Source organism: Debaryomyces hansenii, assembly GCF_000006445.2.
Source record: "Debaryomyces hansenii CBS767 chromosome A complete sequence".
NCBI classification, from domain to species: Eukaryota; Fungi; Ascomycota; class Pichiomycetes; order Serinales; family Debaryomycetaceae; genus Debaryomyces; species Debaryomyces hansenii.
In genome coordinates, this window is record NC_006046.2 from 583868 (window position 1) to 609389 (window position 25522).

Here is a 25522-nt window from a genome sequence, read left to right on the forward strand (position 1 = left end):
ATATATAATAAACATTAGATATATTAATAGATCCGGAATTATCTGTAATAAATATATATCTCTAGGCCTACAATTTGCAATAAGATTAAGATCAGCTTTGCGTCCGTTAACTCGAAAAATGAGATTTTGGTACTGACGCGGTTTTAAAAGTTGAATAGACGAGAATAAATAAAGACGATAATTATAATAATAGACGGACAGGTTACCACATTAATATGAGTGATAATTCACCGATAACTAGTATAACGGCTGCTTCTTTACAACCTGAGTTGTGGACATCGTCGTCAAACGATGCATTACAAATATATATAACTGATTCAGATGGAACAGCCTTAAATTTTCATCCGAATTTTACATATCCAATATTTGGAGATTCAGAACAAATATTTGGATACAGAGACTTGGTAATCTTCTTATGTTTTGATCATTGTACGTTTTACCCCTTTTTGAATGTCAAATATAGTGATAAATTGAATGATGACACACTTGAAGACCCCCGTGAAAAATTATTGAGTTATTTGCCAGAGTCTACCATTTTCAAGGATGAAGTCAAATGGGTCGATTCGATAAATAAGGAAAAAGAAGGTTTCGAAATTCCTGGAGAGTTGGTTGGGAATATTTTCACCCACGGAGATGATAAATTCGGAATTTACAAACTTGATTTAAAAAATGCACAAGGATTAGAACTCCATAAGAGATTGCAAATCTTGGTGTTATTGTTCATTGAAGCGGGTTCATATATTGACCATCAAGATGAATTATGGGATATTTATGTCATGTATAAGGTCACTGATGAAAAAACCCCAAGTATCATTGGGTTCTGCACAGCGTACAATTATTGGAAATACGGAGGGTTTGAGAAATTTGACTCAAACCAGCAAGAGGTCCGCAAGAAGATTTCTCAATTTATTGTATTGCCAATGTACCAGGGATTGAAATTGGGAGGGCGCTTCTATAACAAGTTATATGAGTATTGGATGCAAGATCCTCGAGTGATTGAAGTAGTGGTGGAAGACCCTAGTGAAAGCTTTGATGATTTAAGAGATAGATGTGACTTGACCAGATTGTGCCAGAACACCATCAAAGTGGCGTCAGTTGACTTACCTTTGATTAACACTGAATGGGCAACTAAGTTAAGACAAGAGCAGAAATTGGAAAAAAGACAGTTTTCGAGGTTATTGGAAATGATTTTGATCTACCAATTGGAACACAATCTCACGAACATCACCAAAAAACAGGTCAGGTTGTTTATTAAAAAGAGATTGTATGAGAAAAACAAAGAAATATTGGACGGCTTAGATGAGCCTACACGCTTGGACAAATTGCAGACTGCTTATGCGTCGTTGGAGCTGGATTACAAGAGAATTTTGTCTGGATTGTCGTTACACAAGCGTGCTCTCGATTCGACTGAAGGTAGCAGTAAGAAATCCAAACCTAATGTGTAGATAACATGATAATATTATAAACGTATACAGATTTGTAGAATATGAATGGTTTTCTGACGAGCTGATTGAAGGACAAGATCAATGTATAGCATACATACTATTGCAGGTAAACGTATGTGGCTAGTTGGTCACAGAATGTTCACAGAATGTAGACATTATTATACGATAGTAAATATAATGCACATATACCATACGCATTTACGTAATCTTAATTCACAGATAATTCGCTCGTATTGTTGAGATAGTTTGCATCTCATGAGATCAAGCCTGATAATGTATACGTGTCTGGTTTTACTGGAGCTTGGGTGGCTACGAGATCTATGCCCTTAAGGATAAGCCCATTTATTCCGTCCTAGTCTCTTACCACAATAACTGATTTCCTCACCTCCCCCTCACTCCTCAGTGAAATGTCTATCGTCTTCTGTTGTTCCTTAGCCGCAACTAGAGATCACTATCGTCTTTTGTATCCTCTGTATTCCATGTGGAAGCTTCTGCGACGCATAGAATCCTCCTGTATATAAACAAACCATGCCATCAGTTATACGAACCAATATACGACATGTCCTCCAAGGTCCTCTCATTGCGATGTTTCCCCTGCACTCTTCTCTCGATGTTATATCTCTCTCTTGACTTTGTTATTATCACTGTCTACATATATCAATTCCACCATTCCCATGTCCCCCACCAAAGCCTGCCTGCAAACCTTATTCTATAATATTCCCCCCGCCTCTGCCCCGTGACGCCATCGCACCACATCCGCCTGCACATTGTGCAACATCTCACATTTTCCTATTTAGGCTGAATCTCCCATGACGTAATGTTCTCTATTTGCGACATTCGGTGGATTTATGTAAGCTTTCGACATATATGCTATTTCTACGTACGTCGTATACGTCAACACGATGCTTGTTCATGTTCGGCGAACATAACACGATGAAAAGCAAATTGTACTGAAATGGGTCTCTGACGGACAATTTGGACATAATAAAATATGTAATACGAAGTACATAATGACCACAACATGATTATCAAGTTATTTGGCCCATATATGTGACGTAGAGGCAATAATGGCCCTATCTACAAGTCTGGTAGCAATATAGACCGATGCGGCTTATTTGGATGTTACCATATTCTGAAAGTAGCAAGTAACACAAAATCCGAAAAAAGAAGTCATTGAAAATTCCTTGACAATATTTCACCCTTTCAAGTATTTAAAGGGATGAAAGTCTCCCAATTGGATAATAACAAATATTGGGTTGATAAAATTAACAGATAAAATGCATAGAACTTATTCCTTAAGATCCAGCAAAGCTCCTACCGCAGCACAATTGCAATCCCCTCCACCACCAACATCTTCTACCAAGTCGAAGTTTTTCGGTAAGGGAGGAATTGCTTCCTCTTTCCGTAAAACCGTTGCTGGTAGCACCGGTCCAGAAATGTCCAGAAAATTGTCACAATTCGTCAAGATGGAAAAGAATGTGATGAGAGCCATGGAATTGACTGCTAGAGAAAGAAGAGATGTTGCCAAGCAATTGAGTTTATGGGGTGAAGGTAACGATGAAGATGTTTCGGATGTCACCGACAAATTGGGTGTTTTAATCTACGAAATCGGTGAATTGGAAGACCAATACATTGACAAGTATGACCAATACAGAATCACCTTGAAGACCATTAGAAACATTGAAGCTTCTGTTCAACCATCAAGAGACAGAAAGCAAAAGATCACCGACGAGATTGCTCACTTGAAGTACAAGGACCCACAATCGCCAAAGATTTCTGTTTTAGAACAGGAATTAGTCAGAGCTGAAGCTGAATCCTTGGTTGCTGAAGCACAATTATCCAACATCACCAGAGAACAAATTAAGGCTGCATTCAACTACCAATTTGACGCTACCAGAGAATTAGCTGAAAAGTACGCCTTAATTGCTGGTTACGGTAAGGCCTTATTGGAATTGTTAGACGACTCTGCTGTCACTCCAGGTGAAACCAGACCAGCCTATGACGGTTACGATGCTTCTAAGCAAATTATCATTGATGCTGAAAACGCTTTGGCTTCTTGGACTCTCGACTCCGCAGTCGTCAGACCAACTTTGTCTTTACACCAATCTGAATATGATGAAGAAGAACACTACGATGGTGAATTAGACCAAGCCGCAGAAGAAGAATTTGCTAAGCACGACGATGTTGTTGAAAACAAATAAGTTTGATTTGAACGTAATTTCCTGTTATTTGACTTCTTTTACATGACAGATCTAATTTACTATTTGTCTGTATTCTTCTGTATTATGTATTAGTTAATGTATGTTTTATTATTTAACACTGAGACAGTAGAATATTGGTGTACGTTAAGCGATTATCTGCTGTTATGACGCGGCTTAATTTTACTATATCGAAAGATAATATAGATTACTAGTATAATATTTTTTGCATACTCAAGACAATTTTTAAATTAATAGCGATATAGGGAAATACTTCGTAGACAAAATATGCCCGCCTCGAAATTGGACCGGCAATTTCAGATTAAATTTCAATAAGAATTTCAATTTCATCTCCGGTCTGCAAGTTTCTATTGTTCTCGGCCTCAAGCATAATGTAGTTTCTTGTCGCTAATTCTAATATACTGGAAAATGAGTTCGCGGCCAAGTTTCGATTGACTGGAGTCTCGGTTCCATTTTGTAGCTTACTTTTAAGCAGCGGGATTAGAGTCGAGAATTTGATTTTGGAATACACTACTTCATTCGAATTAGACACTTCTTTGTTGACATGTTGAAAGTAATTTCTGCTCAACTTGCAGTCGGCTTTAATGTGTTCTCCCAATAAAATACTTCTTGACTGCAAAAAATTCAAAAACTTAATCAACGTAGCCGTTATCTTAGTTTGTGAACTAATTCGCTGTGTTAACAAGTGAGGAGCACCGGGTGTATAATCAAGACTTTCTTCTAGGAACTCCTGATCGTTTGGTACGCTGGATGATCTAGTTGACTTAGAACGGGACCGTTTGCTTCCTGGCCTACTTCTACTCCTACTTCTAAGTTCACTGTTATTAATTTCAGGAAAGGATAAATCAAATATATCCTGCAGATCGTTGAATTCTAGAGGTATGTCTTGTTCGATTTCAAAGTTGAATTTATCCATTTCTTCATCATTGATTCGGGGTTCAATATTTCTACCAAATTCAAGGTCTTCACTCAATTGTTTAGAATTGTATCTTTTAGGTATTCTTGGATTTAATTGAATGTTACCTGTTACATCGTGACCAAATATATACTTGCAAGTGTACTTCGTTGCAAATGGCTCCTTATTATTTTCTTCGTAGAGTAATTCATTAACAGTTGAAAATCTTTCTTTTGCTAAAGTTGCAAGTTTTAGTCTTTTATTATGAATATTCATGATAGTGTCATAACTATCTCTAAAATTTTTCAATTCACTTGAAGAAATTTTCATACTATCATCAATTATTACCTTTTTATAGTTTCGTTTGCGCTTTGTCGATTTCTTTGTATCTAAAATTGTTGTTTGATTAGTATGTGTGTCATGCGACATATGGAAAGTTTTGTCATTTGTTATAGTTTTCTCATAGGCTCCACCAGTTATACTATCAATTGAATCCTCGCTCCTCTCAATTATTTGATCAAAGTCAATTATACTTAAATCTTCATCTTCCTGTACTTTGTTGTCAGTATTTATGTCCACTATTTTTCCATCATCGCCAAATTCAAAATCCACTGCAGCATCCGATTTGAGACTTTCGCTCAATTCATCTAGCGTGTGCAATTCTTGATCCATAAAATTCTCAATCGTCTTAGTATGCACATCTGGCACTATCGTGATTTGGCCAGTAGTAGAAGCAAACAAAGAATGATTCGTATCATAATAAAGCTGCTGATCTAGTTGTTGAATTCGTATTCTACGTTCATCCTGCACTTCCGACCCTGTGTACGGTTTAAACAAATCTTTGCTAACGTCAAAGAACGGATCTTCCTTGAGAAATATCTGATTGTGATCTCGGGCCTTAAAATTATCATATTGCAGGTGATTAATATTAATAACCGTGAAGTTTTGTTTATTTGTTAATGTATTTAAAAAAATCTCTTTCTGGAGTTTGGTTTTGATAAGCGATACATCACTTAAAAAATAATCTATTTTTTGCTTATACATTAATGAAACCCCATATAATAGGTTAGATGACAATCTTAAAGGGATTGTTGATTGAGGATTACCAATGATATCGCATGTCTGAGGAATTGAGATACTTAGTATATCCTTCCTCACCAACCTCCTATACGTTGTTTTGGATCCAAGAGTAGCTAATAACCAAGCAGTACTAAGACCAGTGTCAACAGAAACCTTAGAAATCAATTCATTGCTATTATTAATACTATTGTTCATTATGATGGATAGTTTGTCGTTTTTAACAAGTGAATACTAAAAATTGGCTGTAAAATTAAAAGAAAAAGCGGCGCTTTAGCGCGTTTTAAACACAACCTTTTTGCAACAAGTTATCAACAAAATGCAACTACTATAAGACGGTATTTAGACCGATGATTCTAGATATATAAACGTATGTAATAATAGTAGAGAATTAAAACTATTAAGAACTATGTGATCTTGTTACTTACTGTATGCAATTTTTCATAAAGAGTAACAATCCACTTAACAGTAAGCTCAAAATTATCATCTTTCAATGATCTATAAAGATATGGGAAAATACTATGATTAACACGAGACGAATAATAAGTGTTGTTTTCACGAGTAGAGAATTCCGGTACACCGTATAACACATGGTTAAATAACCCCTCTTGTTTAGCGTCATACATATATTGATAATCTTTATTGTTCAATGTTAAAGCGTTCTCAAAATGCAGTAATCTATAGTTAGCGAGTTTGTATTGAGCATATATTTTCAACTTCTTTAACAGGTTGTACCACGCAAAATCTTCTATCAACTTCTGTGCAATATCATCGTTGTAGATATCTAGGGCTAGCGAATGTTTCACTAAATCTCCAAGTAAAGAATGAATCTCTTCTAACAACATGGAAAACTTGATCTTACCGTCCAATACATCATTTTTCAAGCGTGAATATAGACTTGATTTCTCAAGCAAATGCAATGGTACTTTTTTTGATGACCAGTCTTGAAGTTTAGGTTTGCTATCAGTGGTGAATTTATCAAAATATAAGCCTATTTTTCGGAAATACAGAACTGTTTTCATATCTATGACTTCATGCTCACCTAGGGATACAGCCAATAATCCCAAATATCTAATTAACAGACCATGCAATAATAGATCGTTATCGATTTTACTCTTGATCAACCAATCGTATGAATAATAATTTGAGTTAGGAGTATGTATAGCTGGATCCCGTACAGGGTCATTTTCGAATTTGATATTAATCAGTGGAACCCCCAAAAAATTCTGAAAAACAAGAGCATCTGAAGTTTTTATCAGTTCTCCAAGCAAATTATTTATAGATATATTATCTTGTTTCGCCCAATATTTATGCAAAGTGGTGAACTCTTCATCCTCATGATCATTATCATCGCCACTTCCACGATGCCCCTTATTTGGTTGTGCCTTCAAAATGGTAGAATTCTTAGGTATTGGAATGAACCTAGAAATTTTCTTCAAGACATGATTAAACATTGGATTTGAGTCTACTTTAAAACGGCTGCCCATAACCGCATCCCCATCTATGTTGATATAACAAAGTACTGGCTGTTTAGAATTAAATGCATTAGTATCATTTGTGAAAGATCTGGATCCCAAGAGACCATTATGAGTACCATCCCAGGATACAAACTTTATAGTTCTCAATGGCTTCCATCCTAGTTTTCTTAATCTCCGAAAGTTTCTCATTATTTCAAACAAAATGACATGACTACTAAGGGGACTTGAACTCGTAAATGAATCACGCGAAGCTCCGATAATTATTTCACTATCTTTTATGATACCTTGCAACGAACCTATGACATTAGTTAGCTTTCTGTTTTTTTCTGAAGCGAATTTTGTAGTGATTTCCAATTTGAAAGGGCTTGTCTTTATTAGCGGGTAAAAAGGCCAGTGTGAAAAATCACGATTAACTACGTTGGAATTAAAAGTCTCTAATATTGGCTTCACAGAATTGAAGCTTATCGGAATCGATGGAATGGATGGACAAACCATTGCCTCTGAATTATCGAAAAAATTGAATCCGACAGTATCTCTTTGTATCGCCAGTTTCAAATACTTATTGGTGTCATTTATATCATTGATGTCATTATAGACAATGAAACCAATAGCACCATAGTTTTCCGCTATTTGTAATTTCTCAGATGTAGATAAATAAGAACTTATATTCGATCTGGCGATAACAATCTTATTCTTTGGGTCAATTTTGTTCTTTAGTAACAATTGAAAATCTTCATTAGTACCCTCATTGACATAGATATATTCCCCAGTAGCATTTCCGGAGAACCCAAATCCATTATAAGCAGGCGTTTTAAAGGAAGGCTCGAATAAGGATGCATTGTAAACGCTGCTTCCCGTCTTGGAGTCAATTAATTCAATTGACAGCGAAAGTGGCTTCTGCAAGTTAGGAACATCATAAGTGTGTGTTTCAGTTTCCAACCCTAAGTGCTTGAAGTTTTTCTTAACGTATGAAAGCAATTCATTATTATCAGCTCCTATCAAGTTTTCATTATTTTTCCGATTTATTGTAGTGAAATTGCCTAACCACCAACTAATATAATCCTCATTTGCCACTTCATTGTAGGTATTTCCTATACTACTGAATAAGAGATAATTACGCTTGACATCCGATTTAGTCAAGTGTTGTCCATGCCATCTCCGAAAATCCCTACTTAATGAAGTTCTCGGCAAAAATGATAAATGCATCGCTATAATTGCAACTACCCCTAATGAGCAAAACCACCAAAATCGTCTCTTTGAAAACTCTATCAACTCTCTTCTAATTTCTTCATATTTTGATTGTACGTCCTCATTATCCATCGAGGTATCATGGGTCTGTGGCTGCTGTTGCTGTTGCAATTGTTCCAGAAGCTGACTCCGTAATAACGGAACAGTTTCGTTGTCTGACTCGTTTTGCAGGTCTCTATTTAACTGAACCATTTTAATCCACTTGTTTTTATCATCAGTTCTATACGATATGCTATTTTGATAGGAATAAGGATTGCCGTTGTAAAGTTATTTACTTCGAATCGTTATCAGTTTTGTATATGCCTGACCAACTTTTAGGACAAAATTGACCACGCATAGGTCATATGACGAGTTATTAAATAGAAACTGTATCGAATATTTAGCTAGATAGAACCACTACTACAATACACATGTACCGATATTTTATTTTATTCACCAACTTTGTAGAGAAAGAATATGCCTATAGTCTTAGCTATACAAAGATACATTGTTCCTGCTATATAAAACCTAAGCCTTTAGATTAAGCCTTTATGGCCAAGTTGGTAAGGCACCTCACTAGTAATGAGGAGATCGTCAGTTCGAATCTGGCTGAAGGCATTTTTTTGATTTTTAGCCTTTCTTTTTTTGGGACTGGATTCTATTAAATTAACCATTATAAAGCTGAAATGATTATATATATAAGCCTGTTGATATACACTGTTGATTTGAATTATAAAAACACTGGTTAGTAGCGAATATTTTAATATTCATATGTAGTGGAATATGTAGTTGTAGATTTCGCAGAGATGCAAGTGAGCGTAAATTGTTGATGAGCATAAAGAGACTTAAATAAACAGAGTTACCGTAAGGATAATAAAGAGTAATGAATACAGATGGGTTGTCAAGGGAGAAGGTATCAGATTCACAAATAACCAGTGAACAGATTTTGCAAGATGCTTTTCAACTTAAAGATGAACCTTTAAACCGTCCTAAACAATCGATCCAAGACTTGGATGAATTACGATCGTTTCAACTTACCAAAAGAAAGGAGTACGAACAGCAATTGAATAAGAATAGATTAAATTTTGGTCAGTGGTTAAGGTATGCGAAGTGGGAAGTAAAGCATAATCATGATTTTCCCAGGGCAAGATCGATTTTTGAACGTGCTTTAGAGGTGAACGTACAGCATATTCCGTTCTGGACACATTATATTCAATTTGAACTTTCACATAAAAATATAACACATGCAAGAAACTTGCTAGATAGAGCTGTAACCACATTGCCCAGGGTTGACAAATTATGGTTTCTTTATGTGCAAACAGAAGAAACTTTGAAGAATTACCAAATGGTTAGAATAATCTTTGAAAGATGGCTATCATGGAATCCTAATCCTTCTGCATGGGATGCTTATATAAATTATGAAAAAAGATACGATGAATACGATAATGCAAGGGAGATCTACATAAGATACGTTCAAATTCATTCCTCTGGTGAAATATGGTTGAAATGGATTGATTTTGAAATGAATGACGTTCCAATAGACCCTGAACAGGTCAAACGAATCAGGAATGTCTTTGAATTATCAGTAGATTCAATGCTAGCATCAGAAGCATTAAGGGGGGATATACTGCTTGCCGAAATAATTAATAAGTGGTCACTCTGGGAGATATCAGTGAAAGAATATGAAAGGGCAAGAGCCATATTCCAATTAATGTTGAAAAGCGATACTATTCAAGAAATTATAACTCCGGAACAAAGGAATCAAATTTATCTGTCATACACCGAATTCGAGAAAAGCTACGGCGATAAAGATACTATTGAATCCAGTATCATGATAAAAAGAAAATTGAAATATGAGGAGGAAGTGAATAAATCTCCGCTGGATTACGATTCGTGGTGGTCTTATATTAGTATTTTACAACAAGAAGATAACAATGAAGTCACAAGAGAAACTTTCGAGAGAGCAATTAAGGTGATACCGACAGATGCTTTCAAATCTACGGTTTGGAGAAGATATATCTACATATGGGTCAAATATGCATTTTGGGAAGAGTTCACTATGGGTAGTATTGAGAACGGCCGAAATATCTGGAATAAAGCTTTGAAGGTTATTCCACATAAACGTTTTACATTTGCCAAGATATGGATAAGCTTTGCGCAATTTGAAATAAGAAATGATCCAGAAAATGGATTAGCAAGCGCAAGAAAGATATTAGGTAGATCTATTGGTCAATCAAGTACTGTTAAACCCAAAAGAAAACTATTCAAATTTTACATTGAGTTAGAACAAAAATTGGGCGAATGGGATAGAGTTAGAAAGCTTTACGAGAAATGGTTAGAACTATCATTGGTAGGAGAAAATAATCTATCTACTATTAATTCCTTATTGACCTATATTGATTTTGAGAAAAATATACAAGAGCACCAAAGATGTATTTCTCTTTTTGAATTGGGTGTTCGGTTGGCGGAAGATGATAAAATATTTACTAAAGTCAACCCATTAGAGTATATGTTGATGCAATTTATAAATTACTACAAAGAAGAAATGAGATATGCTGAAGCTAGACTGTTATATAGGAAGTTGGTCGAACGAGTCTCAACGCCTAAAGTGTGGATTTCATTTGCCTTATTCGAGTCATCGATTCCTACTGATTCTCAATTAAAGGCTTTTGAAGAAAGCACTGAAGAAGAATTTGAATTCTCAATCGATGAAACACACAGAGAAACGACTAGAAGCGTTTTTAGGGAGGCTAATGATTTTTTCAAACACAACAATTTGAAAGAAGATAGAGCCGTTGTTATCGAAGCATGGAAACAATACGAGGAAGCCAATGGATCTGAGGAGTCGTTGAGGGATATAACCAAAAAGCTTCCTGTCATAGTCAAGAGAAGAAGATTAATAGAAGGCGAAGAAGAAGAATACTTGGATTACATATTTCCAGAGGATGAAGAAGCCAAACCATCTAAAATATCTGGCCTTAACGCATTCTTGGCCAATGCTCAAAAATGGATGGCTAATCAAAATTAGTGGAATTCTATTGTCTAGGGCCTACAGTACCATAAGGCGAGTTCTCTTGCATCTCAATTGCATGATATATAATTTATTAACTTAGTAATATTGATAGTCGTAAAGTATATCTATAGTAGAATAAGACCAATAAGCATTTTATCAAAAGAATACAACAATTTCTTAAATCTCCTCGAACCAGTATAATATTGTTCTTATAAAGGGCGTAGGGAATCACCCCATACATGTTATCATTAAAATTCGTCTAAAATCCACCTCTCAATGTCAAAACCAAATGTAAGGAGGCACCAGCATTTATATTCGATTCTTGAACCGTGCTATCATCGTTTAATTGGGATCCATTGAAAATCAAACGCTGCTGAGATGGAGGAATTCCTTCCTTTTCTTCCATCATATCTTTTATACAAATAATTTTATCAGTTGGCTCAATATCAACCGGGATATCTCTACCTGTTAAAGTTTTGACTTTCACTTGCATAATTGTGTATTAACTAGCTTTAGTTATCAACAATTAGGGCGTATTAGTATGAAGTGAGTATTCGATTGATTAAATTTTGGAGCACTCTCACTGGAAAATTATGTTCAATGCTTCAGGTAAAAATGATTTTTTAGAAGATTACTGCAATATATCGTACACACAACGATGCTTCCAACTCCTATAGTAAAAGATATTGATATTGATAATGTATACGAACCAGCAGAAGACTCATTTTTATTGTTAGACTGTCTAGAAGAACAATGTCTGTTCATTACAGAAAGATTCAGATCAAGAGTACCGTTGGTTACAGAAATAGGGACGGGTTCTGGGATAGTTACGACTTTCATTCAGCAGAACATATTGCCACAGTCGATGTTTATCACGACAGATATCAATCCACATGCATGTAAAACCGTCTTGCAAACCGATAAAGACAACAATATTGATTCCAAGGACACCAAGGAACCGTACGTACTTGATTCATGTCAAATGAACTTAACAACTGGTATACGGCAAGGCACAATAGACATGCTTGTGTTCAACCCACCGTATGTTCCCGCATTTGAACTTCCCAACATTCCAACCGCAGAAGAAGATAAGACATGGTTAGATCTCGCTCTTTTGGGTGGAGAGGATGGAATGGTAGTAACATGGAGATTATTAAACGAATTGGATTCCATCTTAACTCCCGAAATTGGGGTTGCCTACATTTTATTCTGTGCCAGAAATAAGCCGAAAGAAGTTGCAAAAATCATGCAAGAGAAGGGATGGGACGTCGAAACGATAATTTTCAGAAAGGCAGGATGGGAAGAACTTAGTGTATTACGATTCATTAGGCCATGATTACTGGAATACAAGGACTGTATTGGGGCTTGAAAAATTGTCTTAGACAAAATGGTGGACATTCTTTGCAGAAAGAACTAAAATAACTCAATTTTAACAAATTAATTTGATACATGAGACCAAATCCACTACCACTATTTGTACCATAGCATATACATAGAAACATAGAAACAATATAGACTAGTTTGACTCATTCCGAAGAAGCAAGTACTTCTCTTTGACATAAACTGTAAACCGTTTATTATTGCATGTTAGAATTTGGGTCTACGAGATTCACAACCACAGTGAAGAGATTGAAACAACTAGTTAGACACGTTCTGTAAGATTGTGAAATATCAGTATGTCGGCATATAGCAGAAGATATACAGACGGACCCCTGAACTATGGACAGGATGTAAGAGGCCGATCAGAAAAAAAGGTAGAGGCTTCACATACTACAAAATGGTCGGGCACCCCATCAAGGCATAAGAAAATTGGAAAGGAAGATTTCGATACTATTGTAACCGGCCATTTGACTCAAGAACAAATGGATGCTTACCAGCAGTACTTTAGGATTGAGGAGATTTCAGACATACTAAGGATGGCTCTGGAACTGCAATCAGAAGTCTTAAGTTTGCTCCCATCAGGTAATATTGCAAACAATCCAAATTATGAAAGAGAACCATCACCACCACCAAAATATGATGCAGCCGGTAATAGAAGCAATACAAGAGAGGCCAGGACCAAACTTGCTCTTGAAAAAGAAAGGCATTATTTAGTCGAAGTTGCGGCTGGTAGCATTAAGAATTATATGTCGCCTATTGACTATCGCAAGCCTGTTAAGACGTACGAGAAAATTTATATACCCGTTAAAGATTATCCAGACATTAATTTTGTGGGTTTATTGTTAGGACCAAGAGGTAATACTTTGAGACAATTACAGGAAGATAGCGGAGCGAGATTGGCTATTAGAGGAAAAGGGTCTGTGAAGGATGGTAAGTCTACCTCATCGAATAATGATGACGATGACTCGAATAGTTCATTATCGTTTTCGAATCCAAATCTTAATTCAAGCGGAAATGATGATTTGCATGTCGTAATAACCTCTGATTCTCAACTGAAAATCGCAAAAGCTATTAAATTGACGAATCAAGTTATTGAAAAGGCCATTTCATCACCAGTGGGACAAAATGACTTGAAAAGGGGTCAATTAAGAGAGTTAGCTATATTGAATGGTACATTGAGAGAAACTAAACCTTATAATCCGGAAACTCAACAATCCAGACGTCTGCGCCCGGGATTAGACGTCTCACAACTTGTTTGTAAACTGTGTGGAAAGGTTGGTCACTTTGCAAGGGATTGTAAATTTAGAGGAACTTCTGACGGTAACAATAATCCAATTGTTCAAGATCAAGCCGACTCTTATCAACAAACAGCGCCATATTCTGATTCAAGAAGACAAAGAGAAGAAGAGGATCCAAGAAATAACGGAAGAGAAGAAATATTACCCCCATGGAAAAAGAAGAAGCCCAATGTACCTTTACCTCCATGGCAAAAACCCCAACAACCACTACCATCGACAGATGCTCCTCCTCCACCCGTAGGATTGGCACCACCGCCTTCAAGTCTAGCACCGCCACCACCACCACCATCAAGTTTAGCACCACCACCACCACCACCACCATCAAGCTTGGCACCACCACCACCACCATCTTCAGATATAGCACCACCACCACCATCTTCAGATAGAGCACCACCACCTCCACCATCAGGCATAGCACCACCACCTCCACCATCAGGAATAGCACCACCACCACCAAAATCTCCAAATGGAGTAGCACCACCACCACCGCCTGCAAATGATGCGCCACCAGCACCTCTGTCTACAAAAAACCCACCACCACCGCCACCAGCTTGATTAAGTAATTTAATTCTTAATAGGCATAACTAGGAGTCTCTAGGTTCTATATAATCAAGTAATTACTAATAAACAAAACTCTACTAAATTTGAGGAAACATTGTAGCAGTTGTACTTCTGTAGGATTAAAAATAACGGGTTCCAACTTTATATTCTGTAGGGATGCTGGGCCAATACTGCGAGTAGGTGTAACAGTAGCTACCTTTCAATACTCTATATATAGGTAAGTATGTTGTCTTACAACAATAAGAATTCTCCGATATAGTGTAACGGCTAGCACGGTTCGCTTTCACCGAGCAAACCCGGGTTCGACTCCCGGTATCGGAAGGTTTAATTTTTTTATTGATGAAATAATGAAGATTAGCTAGACAACAGTAACCTTTGATACAAAAAAAACCTTAGACAAATTGTTATACAGAACCACGATTATCGCAACTCCTACAGATAAGAATTATAGTAAATGATATATATTGAACTAATATTAGTAAGTAAATGATTTGATATAGTTTCAGAAAAATCAGATCTTGTGTATGCATATAGGTTACTGAAATGCCCATTTTCAATTATTTCATTGAACAGACATTCAATAACATAAATAAAATCGTAATTTACATGAATGTGAATTTGCCGGCAATATTAACGACTTTTAGGGTCAAAAATCAAATAAATCTTGCCAGGTCTATTTTTTTTATTTTAATTTCTTTTATCTCCTTTTATTTCTATCGACTTGCACTTTCACCAGACAACATGTCAAGCATAACTAACCACCGAGCACTGCAGAGCCAATTTGCCATAGGGGAGATTATTTGGAAACTAAGTCCAAGTTTTCGTACACAGATCCCGATTGCTTATATAAATCTGATGCAGTGACACCACTCTTAGTTTTTTCGTTATCCTTCAATTGTTGTAACATAAGTCTTGTTCTTTCTCTTTCTTTGAATCCATGTAAGCATTCGGAATAATCTTCAAATTGAGGTGTGCATGCTTTCTTGGTTTCCGTGTCAGCAGAAGTGTAGCATGCCACTAAAGTTTGGAATTCGTAAAAGCACTTTCTGGTACCGCCGGATCTTGAGTATGGTTGCATTTTTACCTGTGATTATATTGCCAATCGGAATACTAGCTGGTGATGTTTGACTAGTATATATTTCATAGACATAATTAGTTTTTCGTTGCGCTAATTGGCCATTAGTCGAATTGAAAATACACGACTTTTTTACCATCTACAGAGAAGGCCTATATTAAGCTGCAAATAGATAACTACAATGAATATGACGTTAGATTTAGGTTTATTAGTTAATTGATGTAATTTATACATAGGCTAACATTTCACGTATACAGTCTTTAATTTCGTAGTATAATGGGCCCATAGCACCATCAATGACTATGTCACCGGTGTCTTCACCTTCTACATTGCTGTAGGTAACTTTTCTTATGGCTAGACTATTGTTCACAACCAATGTACCTTCACTCTTGAATTCTGCATTCATATTACGGCTGATGAGCTTCTTTTTGAGCTCTGGTAATCTAATATTCCCAATGGCCAATTTTGGACCGTTATTATTGAGTAATTGGCCAGTAGTTGCGGCATGTGCATCTACGAGTGCTTGTTGTTGCTTTAAGAAGTCTTGATTGGAAATATGCTTCAAGGTGAATTGGGTGGATGAATTCATATAGTCACTGATAGTCTTCTGTTTCTTATTAGGCAAATCTTGGTTATGTATTTCTAGCTCACCATACACCTGGGCGACTCTATAACTGCCATCAATATTTTGCCATTTTAAGCTATCAATAATACTATCATCTAATTTAATTTCGAAGTTACTTAAACCGATGCCAGTATCATCAGAGTCGTCACCACCAATCTTAACCGGTGTATTGCACTGTACAGCGACAATTGCCAGCTTACCAGCACTGTTCTTACTTGTAACGAAATTCGAAATGCCTCCTCTTATTGTTGCCAAAGATAAATATCTCGATGAGTTCGCTAAAGACTTCTTATTTTGCTCCTGTTGATGCTGATCTTGTTGCTGATCAAACATCTGCTTGACAGCCGCCAAACCATTCATTTCTTCAATTGTGTTTTGATTTACACTGAAATCGGGCAATAATAATAAATTGTATGGTTTCAATGATGAGACGATCAAACTTAACGAACGCATGTCCACTAAACCCGATAAGTCAACAAATGACAATCCACACCTCATGCGTAACTCTTGTGGCTTGGATGAAAATGAAGATGCCGCATTGAGTGGAATTCTCTTTCGAGGGCTAAATAATGTATCAAGGTTTTTCTGTAACAATTGATTATTTAGGAGTTCCTGCGGTGTGATTTTATTTTGGTTATTGTTATCTTTATCCGAGTTTTTACCACGCCCTTTACCCTTATTATCGACATTACCCCATTTACGCTTTTCGTTTTGTTCGAATTTCCGTTTACTTTCCATGATTAATTTGTTACTACTAGTGTCCTCTTGCTTTTGGAAATCTTTGATGTCGATTACTTCACCATAATCATCAAATTTTTGTTTATGAGAACCAACTATATAAGGAAACATAGCTTGTCTAGGCTTCAATTTATGCGTAATCTTGAGGTCTAGTGGACGATTTGCTTCAAGAGTTTGCTTGACGTGATCTGTTATAAATGCCTCATGAGCTGAAAGCTCGTCAACCTTAACAACAGCGGGCACGTTCGTTGTGGTGGAAGCATCCGCATTAGCAGGAGCTTCAGTATATTTTAATGCCGCAGCTTCATCGTCAGATGAGACAACATCGTCCTCTTCATCCGACGACGAATCATCACCATTTATCGTATCTGCATTTAATAAATTTTGATTCTTTCTATCTCTTACCTTAGCAAGTAACTTTTGTTTTCTCTGTAAATTTATCTTTTCCTGAAAATCCGTAAGTTCTGCACCTATTAAAGGTTCTTCCCTATTCCAATTTTCCAAGCTAATAACCTTTTCTAACGGAACAGCGACCCCATCTTCAACGGTGCCTCCTTGTTTTTGCTTCGTGAGATTGTACCAATCATGATATAATTGGGAGTTAATTGTATTATCTAACCCAAAATGCGTTTTTTCTGTCAACACGATGGTTGTTTTCTCATCCTGACATAAGTATTGTAATGCCTCCGACGACATATCACCATTTTTTAAATCAATACCGGAACAGAAGACAATTTTTGGTCCACTTAGTTGAACGAGCTCACTAGGGTCCAGCAATAAATCGACTTTAGAAGGATCGAATGGAAAATTGTTCTTATTCGAACTATTATTATTCACAGAAGATGCTTCCTCCCATTCCTTTACTAATTGCGATGACATCCATTCTAATAAATTTGACGCGTAGCTTAGAACCTTAGTCCCAGAATATGATAAGAAATAGACAGGTATGGGTGCACTTTGTAAATGCTGATCTATTAAATGTAATAATTCCAAAAACCTACCCGAAAGAGATGTAGGCAATAATACTGCCCCACCATTAGCCAATGTAGCATCAACCAAATTAAGGAATTTTTCAGTCCGTTTCTTATGAGACATGGTAGATCCTAAATCGGTATTTGTAATTAATACTGTTGGTCTCATCAATTGTGATAATGGATTCCCACTCGACGACGACAAGAAACTAGCACTATTCAAAAATGAATCCTTAGAATGGTTCCACGATGGAGCATATATGATTTTTTCTAGTCTTCTCGTTATTAACCAGAACGTACCACCTAAAGTGTGCCCAGCATTGTATGGAGTGATAACCAATCTATTATCAAATACACTCAATGTTTGAAAAAACTTTAACGGTATAATCTTATCAAACCATTCGTCTACCTCATCAACTTCTAATATGCTATTATTCAATGGTCCCAAAACACCGTTAGCCCTATAATATTCAACTGTAGAAACTCGTCCCAACTGATTTACCGGCAATGTAGAATAGATAGGAATATTGGACATCAAATTAGGAAACTTTATACATAACAAGACAAATCCACTTATAAATTCAGGTGTAGAATGAGATAAGAGTATTATGTCAACTTCCTTTAGGTATTGTTCCATGTATAAAATGTCATTATGATTATTACCATTCCAGCTCGGATCAGCCAAAATCTTTATATCATTATCAAAAGACAAGAGCGATGCCTTACATGAATAATCATCTGTGCTCGGTGTTATTATAGAAAACGTGAACATTCTGATAACCCATTGATGGTATTGTATTTGTATTTATATTGTCTTTATTATCGAAATGCTAATTAAATTTTACATACAATGTCGTCACTTTTCAAAATGCGACATTTGGAGATTTATACTAGTACAAGAGGTACTAATTAGATCAGTACAAGTAGTAGAATGAATGAAGTCGTGTTAGACATTCTCGGACAGCAGTCACTTGAAATATTCACTCAAATATGTTTTTGTTATTCAATGGGTGAAGATGGGGAGTCGAAAGACGAAATTCTCGAAACATTGAGGAAAGGTTTGGAAAGATTGACGGAAGGGTTTCCATGGGTTGCTGGACAAGTGGTAAATGAGAAGAGAGAAATGGGAGATGCTACATGTGTATTTAAAATCAAGACACTTGAGAGAATTCCTCGGTTAATTGTCAAGGATGTGAGTGATCAAGGATCAATTCCTTCAATGGAAGAGTTGAGAAGAGCGAGTTTTCCTATGAGAATGTTGGATGAGAGTTTCGTTGCTCCTAGAAGTACCGTTCCTGGGATTTTTAGTGAATCGTCAGATGTCCCAGTTTTTATTTTGCAAGCTACATTTATTAAGAATGGGCTTCTTTTGACTTTCTTAGGTCAACATCAAGTTATGGATGGAACTGGTCAAGCACATGTTATTTCTTTGCTTTCGAAAGCTTGCCGTGGGGAACAATTCACCAGAGAAGAATTAGAAACAGGAAATATCGATCGTGAAGGCATAATCCCACTACTTACAGAAGAAGAAAATACCAATTTGGGTGACTTGCATCAAAGACTCGCACATCAAATAATACTAAATCCTTCTTCATCATCCAACCCAGAACCACCTCAATGTACTTGGACATGCTTCAATTTTTCTTCTTCTTCACTCAATAAATTGAAATCACTTGCGTCCAAAGACCTTCTTTCAAGCACAAGTTATATTACAACAGACGATGCACTTACAGCTTTTGTTTGGCAATCAGTTTCTCGAATCCGTCTTTCAAGATTATCGCCGAACAAAAATACAACCCTCGCAAGGGCTGTCAATGTTCGACCTTATCTAAATGTCCCTTCAACCTACCCCGGAATGGTTCAGAATATGACCTACAACGATTTTACAATTTCACAATTAACGACGATCCCACTTGGCATAATCGCATCGCAACTTCGATCCAACTTTGACCCCAAAATATCCACTCTAAACCAAGATACTCGTGCATTAGCTACTCTTCTTGACAATACCAAAAACAAATCAATTACATCTTTCACTGCAACGTTAGATTTCTCCTCCGACATAGCCCTAAGCTCTTGGGTAAAACAAAATAGCTATTCTTTAGATTTTGGTATTGGTCTCTACAACCCTGAATCGGTTAGGCGCCCTCAATTCACTCCAGTTGAAAGTCTCATGTATTTACTCCCTAAAACCCCAAATGGTGACGTTGCACTTGCAATTTGTCTCCGTGATACCGATATGAGCCTCTTAAAATCTGACGAACAATTCATTAAGTATGCTACTCATATCACGTAAGATACATTTTTCAAATAACCTTTGACGTTTGAAAACAGCCAATGCCCACTGCGATGTTTTGGCAATGACGCAGGGTTTCAAGCTACAATATTTATAAAGATACATAGCCGAGTTCGAAACATATTTTAACGTATGCAACTTGGATAAAAAACCATGCAAATAAATTGAACACACAATCTATAAGAAAAAATTAAATATAACGATACTGAAATGAATGGATAAATAAATAAATACATAAAACGATTCTTCAACGCTCAAAATTAATACTTGTTCTTGTATGATATGAAAGTAAAGTCTCGGCCTGGGTTAATCCTGGAAGTTCATGGGTTGTTTGAATTCTATCTAAAGAATTTCGGGCAGTAGTATATTGACCTTCTTTCATCATTTGTAACCTTAATTGATTTAAATCAAGCTTGTTTATATTATTACTGGCAATAGTATTCTTTCTGGATTTTGAAACAGTGGCATGTCTTTTGATCGTCTTAAAAGTTCTCTTAAGAGTATTAGACTTTTCCACTGTGCTACCAGTATCAAAGGGATCTTCATTTTTCTCCTCCTTAATGTTGTTTCCAATTCTTTCCAATACGGATGGATCGCCATGTTTTAAATCACTCAATATCCTATGTTTTTCAACATCTTCGAGATCAGTTGGATCATAAACTTCGGGATAATCATCATATTCACCTGCAAGTGCCTTTTCTCTGATAATATCAGTGTCGCTTGGACGGAAATTTCTCATTAAGAAGTCAAATGTAAATCTTGGTAAGAGACAGAAAATAATACCGATAAAAATAGTACACCAACATGCTAAAGTACCAAGAATTTGTGCACCAGCTTTGTAAAATTCAGCAGCATATACTCTGGAACTCCAAACACCAGTCCAGAAATATACAAGAAGGATGGAAATACTAACAATCAAGAGAGTTAACCAATCCCATCTATATTGCTGCAACAAAACATAGACATTACAGGCGGTAACTGAAATACAAGCAGCAACCACACCTATCCAGAATCTATGATCCAAGCCTAATCCTTGAGGATTTTGGAATGATTTATACATCAACAAGTATGGGAAGTAAAACGAGATAACTGACTGATAAAGTCCATCAAACATATACCATGAGAATTTATACTGTGACCAATCAAGTCCCAAAATACCAGATCTGTATAACTGAGGAACCAAAAGTGAAACAGTATCTGAAACATCTTGGTCCAAAACAGCTAAAACAATAATTGGCAATGAAGTAAATGCCAAGTTATAAAACATCAAGTAGGTATATTCGTAAAGATAAGACCCATCGAAGTCGTTATAAATACCGAACCAGAAACACGTTAATGTGAATACGACATTCTTGTAGAAGAAACAAGGAATCATCTCTGCCAACCTTTTGTATGACCATCTGCCATGGACGAGTAATAATCTAGTCAAGTACTTAAACTGACCAATTGCGTAATCTGACGACATAACCGCTTGTCTACCTTCCTCACCAGCAATACCAACACCAATATTTGCAGCCTGGATCATGGCAACATCATTAGCACCATCTCCAATGGCTAATGTCATCACATGAAGTGAGGTCTTTACCATCTTGACAACACTAGCTTTTTGTGATGGGGAAACACGACAACAGATAACGGATTTACATTGTTTACCAAGTAGCATAAATTTGTTCTTCAAATTCTGAATTGACTCATTCTCATTTGATAAGACACCAAAAATATGTGCCAATGCAGCACCGTCAATTATAAGTGCAAAATTAGCAGTTGGCGATGAATGGTCATTTTTAGCTTCAGACATGAGGGACTTAATTTCATTATTAAAATCTGTAGTTCCATTTAGCATATTGAAATTCTCTTGCAAGTATTTTGTGACCAAGTTATCAATGTACGCAACATTTCCAGGGTCGCTTTCATCGGGACGAACAACCAATAATTTCATATCATTTTCTAACAAGTTACACGAGAAACCAATATTGATAGCAGTTTCAATTCTATCACCAGTTAAAACCCATAATTTGATACCCGCTTCCCTTAATATTCCAATTGAATCTGGAACACCTAGTTGCAACCTGTCTTCAATAGCTGTACCACCTAAAAGTATTAAGTTCTGTTCTATCTCTTCATCCAATTCATCAATAATCTCATCACGACTGTCATCAATAGAAGAATAAGCTTCCTTATATCTTGCTAACCAATTTTGAAAATAGTTAGGATCTAATTCCTTCTGAGCGATACATAATGTTCTTAAACCCTCTTTCGCAAAATCTTCTAAGTGTAATGCTGTTCTAGTGATAACTTCTTCGTTGTTCGAATTATTGTCTAATCTGGAAAAAATAACATTATCAGCACCCTTAGATATTAATAGAATTCTGTTATCTGGAGTCCTAATAATACAGGACATTCTTTTCCTAGCAGAGGTGAAGGGTATAACCTGTAACAATTCATATTCTCTAGGTTTTCCATAAATATTCAAAACCAACGACTTTCTTAATCTTTCTTTAAATTCGATTCCAACATCTCTGGCTACTGCAACCAATGCAGCTTCATCAGGAGATTCCGCCTTGAAATCTCTTAAATTTGGATTATCTGAATTTTGTTCTGTTACGACAGTGTGACATAAAGCCAAAGCGTACATAAATTTTTCATTCGCTTCTTTTTGTTCTTTACCAGAGACCAACTCTGGTGTAATAGTGTCTCTAACATAATCATTGGAAATAAATGTTAAAGCTTCCTCATTCAATTGGTCATTGTTACTGAATTTGATTAAGTTATCAATCATATCTGTTTTATTTTCAGCTATAATATGTTTCCATTTTTCTTGTTCCTTCACAATATCAACCCCTTCTCTCTTGTCTAAACCTTGCTTTGCTTCTGTATAGGCATAACCATACGACTTACCATTGATCGTGCACTTCTTGAATTCCATAACATTCTGGGTCAATGTACCAGTTTTATCACTGAAGATGTATTCAATTTGTCCCAAATCATCAGATATATTCCAAGACTTAGGAATACAAGGAAAGTCAAGTCTATCATAATACATCTTTATATCTGAATAGATAAAAAACGCTTGTAAAGTTTTGATAATTTCAACAGAAATGTATAATGAAATTGGAACCAAAGACTGATAAATAATTAAAGCCACAAAGAAAGCAAGGACACCATTAGCTGCTGCAGTGGGAGCATATGGTTTAAAATCAAAATATAATCTTGAGACATTTTCCTTATTGTAGAATAGACCATTGATCAACCCTGAAATAAAACATAAAATAAACAAGACTAAGAAATTGATGATAACAGACAAATTCAATTGCCTTGAAATAAGAGACGATTTGGTTGGAGTGATACCCGAGTTCAACATAATTTTTGTTTCACTACCGGTGTAAACAACAACACCAATAACCCATTTTGTGTTTCTCAAGGTGGATCCTCTCAACAAAACATTGTCATTATTAATTGCTTCTTTTTCATCTTCATTAATCAATTGGCCATTTGCGTCATAATTTTCATAATGAATTGTTCCTTTGAAGGTATACAAATGACTGTTTGGCGCATCACATTCGATCCAAAATCTAGTGTTACCCAAGTCTTGAGAATGTTTAATGTTACCAGAACCACCACACTTCAATGAATTTTTAACCTTTAAATTAGTCTCACCATCCAAATTTTTAGTTTCAATATAACAATTTCCTTCAATGTCTGAAGATGATATAATGATCACATCAGCTGGAACTTCCTCGTTAGCTCTAATTCTAATAAAATCACCAATCGCGACATCCTTCCATCTACGATTTTTAAAGACAGTATTAGTAGAGTTATCAGCGAAAAGATGGGGACTAACTATCGAATCGGACAACGGCTTAGAATGTACATTTCTTGAAACACGCGATTGCCCCGACTTTCTCGGCCTACTCGACGAGGGTCTATTCATCGAAGCTCTATTTGAAGCATACGAATATTCGGAATGCACAGTAGAAACTCTATGCAAGGCATTGATTTCCTCCTCTTTCTCTTGTCTAAGAAGATCAGCTTTATTAGATTTTTTGCCAAACACCATAATAGCAGCTCTTTTCAACGCTTTGAAGAACTTATTAGTCTGTCTGGTGCAGGACTTTTTAAATTTCCTCCATGGACCCACATACGTGGTCAATACATTGGTATTATTCAACCCTTGCAATAAATGGATCGGCGAGTTATTCAACTCAGAGTCACTGGACCCTCTTCTGTAATCTTCGATGGCGTCCTTGATGGCAGTAATACACACAATGACAATTAAAGGCACCGCTGCCAAACCAGGGTTTGGCACCCCAAAAATCTGGAACGCACCCAAGATAACCAATATCAAGAAATATGTATTGGCCACATTTGTAAATTGAAACAAGATATTTTTGGGCAAAAACGATAATGGGGTATATTTAGTGGTTCTGATCTTATTTCTGGGATACATCAACAAAGGATGGCCCGTTTTGGAGTCCCTCAACTCCTCAGGCAACTCGTGGTTCACGTAAATGTATCTGGGGGTATTTCTGTAGATTTTCACCATATATTCGGGCATGGGTGCCATTCCCTTGTTGTAGAAGTACGCTTGTAACTTCTCCTTGAATGTAGGTGCTGGCGTTGTTACAAGATCCGACACACGGTTCCTTGCATTCGTATTATTGTCCTTCGACACTCCGCTGTTGCCTTTTGACATCGGTGCCTCCGATGAGGTGGATCCCATCCCTTCGTTCTCGTGAACTATACCATCATCATGGGAATTTTTAGGCCACAGCGAGCTCTGCGACCCGTTATTTGAATCAAACGTATTCAACGCCAACGTAGATGGCGTCTGTTCGTTTCCGTCCGTCATCGACTATCTTATTTTTACACTTATTAATATCCTCACTTAGTACTCTCAATACTCTTATTGGGAAAGTCTCCTGGAAAGTGATTTTTCTAGCAAATCGACTAGCAAATTATCAAATTCTAGCGCCTTCAACTTATATTTGTAAGCACCTATGAACCGTAGTCTCTACCTTCAATAGTTCTACAACCTTTCTGTTTATCCGATGTTGATACTTCAAGGATGTATAATCGGAATAAATTTTGACCACTACCCGCTCTGTTATATGCAGGAAATATATTACCGCCAAAGCAACCGGTCTTGAAACATACATAAACATGCAATCGAAACGGAATACACGGCTCTCTGCGTCGTGTCATCTACATGACTAGGGTTATCTAC

At 36.4% G+C, this 25522-nt stretch overlaps 12 protein-coding genes and 2 non-coding genes across 14 annotated transcripts; 8 read left to right on the forward strand and 6 right to left on the reverse strand. All coding sequences in view use genetic code 12, as the record gives it.

The window, feature by feature from the left end:
* Window positions 1-215: 215 nt before the first annotated feature.
* Window positions 216-1445, forward strand: DEHA2D07062g (DEHA2D07062p; the record flags this gene model as incomplete). The annotated part of the gene is made up of 1 exon (XM_458769.1): window positions 216-1445. The coding sequence occupies one exon, from the start codon at window positions 216-218 to the stop codon at window positions 1443-1445; it is 1230 nt and encodes a 409-aa protein (XP_458769.2).
* A 1277-nt stretch (window positions 1446-2722) lies between these two features.
* On the forward strand, window positions 2723-3646 carry DEHA2D07084g (DEHA2D07084p; the record flags this gene model as incomplete). The annotated part of the gene is made up of 1 exon (XM_458770.1): window positions 2723-3646. One exon carries the CDS (start codon window positions 2723-2725, stop codon window positions 3644-3646), a length of 924 nt encoding a protein of 307 aa, XP_458770.1.
* A 319-nt stretch (window positions 3647-3965) lies between these two features.
* On the reverse strand, window positions 3966-5834 carry DEHA2D07106g (DEHA2D07106p; the record flags this gene model as incomplete). The annotated part of the gene is made up of 1 exon (XM_002770226.1): window positions 3966-5834. One exon carries the CDS (start codon window positions 5832-5834, stop codon window positions 3966-3968), a length of 1869 nt encoding a protein of 622 aa, XP_002770272.1.
* Window positions 5835-6043: 209 nt separating this feature from the next.
* DEHA2D07128g (DEHA2D07128p) lies at window positions 6044-8554 on the reverse strand (the record flags this gene model as incomplete). Its single annotated transcript, XM_002770227.1, has 1 exon — window positions 6044-8554. The coding sequence occupies one exon, from the start codon at window positions 8552-8554 to the stop codon at window positions 6044-6046; it is 2511 nt and encodes an 836-aa protein (XP_002770273.1).
* Window positions 8555-8886: 332 nt separating this feature from the next.
* On the forward strand, window positions 8887-8959 carry DEHA2D07150r. The gene has a single exon. It is a non-coding gene; the product is annotated as a tRNA-Thr (tRNA).
* Window positions 8960-9224: 265 nt separating this feature from the next.
* DEHA2D07172g (DEHA2D07172p) lies at window positions 9225-11369 on the forward strand (the record flags this gene model as incomplete). The annotated part of the gene is made up of 1 exon (XM_002770228.1): window positions 9225-11369. The coding sequence occupies one exon, from the start codon at window positions 9225-9227 to the stop codon at window positions 11367-11369; it is 2145 nt and encodes a 714-aa protein (XP_002770274.1).
* A 244-nt stretch (window positions 11370-11613) lies between these two features.
* DEHA2D07194g (DEHA2D07194p) lies at window positions 11614-11847 on the reverse strand (the record flags this gene model as incomplete). Its single annotated transcript, XM_458774.1, has 1 exon — window positions 11614-11847. The coding sequence occupies one exon, from the start codon at window positions 11845-11847 to the stop codon at window positions 11614-11616; it is 234 nt and encodes a 77-aa protein (XP_458774.1).
* A 165-nt stretch (window positions 11848-12012) lies between these two features.
* Window positions 12013-12690, forward strand: DEHA2D07216g (DEHA2D07216p; the record flags this gene model as incomplete). The annotated part of the gene is made up of 1 exon (XM_458775.1): window positions 12013-12690. One exon carries the CDS (start codon window positions 12013-12015, stop codon window positions 12688-12690), a length of 678 nt encoding a protein of 225 aa, XP_458775.2.
* A 340-nt stretch (window positions 12691-13030) lies between these two features.
* On the forward strand, window positions 13031-14587 carry DEHA2D07238g (DEHA2D07238p; the record flags this gene model as incomplete). Its single annotated transcript, XM_002770229.1, has 1 exon — window positions 13031-14587. The coding sequence occupies one exon, from the start codon at window positions 13031-13033 to the stop codon at window positions 14585-14587; it is 1557 nt and encodes a 518-aa protein (XP_002770275.1).
* Window positions 14588-14842: 255 nt separating this feature from the next.
* DEHA2D07260r lies at window positions 14843-14914 on the forward strand. The gene has a single exon. It is a non-coding gene; the product is annotated as a tRNA-Glu (tRNA).
* A 475-nt stretch (window positions 14915-15389) lies between these two features.
* DEHA2D07282g (DEHA2D07282p) lies at window positions 15390-15671 on the reverse strand (the record flags this gene model as incomplete). The annotated part of the gene is made up of 1 exon (XM_458777.1): window positions 15390-15671. The coding sequence occupies one exon, from the start codon at window positions 15669-15671 to the stop codon at window positions 15390-15392; it is 282 nt and encodes a 93-aa protein (XP_458777.1).
* A 223-nt stretch (window positions 15672-15894) lies between these two features.
* DEHA2D07304g (DEHA2D07304p) lies at window positions 15895-18774 on the reverse strand (the record flags this gene model as incomplete). Its single annotated transcript, XM_002770230.1, has 1 exon — window positions 15895-18774. The coding sequence occupies one exon, from the start codon at window positions 18772-18774 to the stop codon at window positions 15895-15897; it is 2880 nt and encodes a 959-aa protein (XP_002770276.1).
* A 159-nt stretch (window positions 18775-18933) lies between these two features.
* DEHA2D07326g (DEHA2D07326p) lies at window positions 18934-20298 on the forward strand (the record flags this gene model as incomplete). Its single annotated transcript, XM_458779.1, has 1 exon — window positions 18934-20298. The coding sequence occupies one exon, from the start codon at window positions 18934-18936 to the stop codon at window positions 20296-20298; it is 1365 nt and encodes a 454-aa protein (XP_458779.1).
* A 247-nt stretch (window positions 20299-20545) lies between these two features.
* Window positions 20546-25147, reverse strand: DEHA2D07348g (DEHA2D07348p; the record flags this gene model as incomplete). Its single annotated transcript, XM_458780.2, has 1 exon — window positions 20546-25147. One exon carries the CDS (start codon window positions 25145-25147, stop codon window positions 20546-20548), a length of 4602 nt encoding a protein of 1533 aa, XP_458780.2.
* Window positions 25148-25522: the final 375 nt, after the last annotated feature.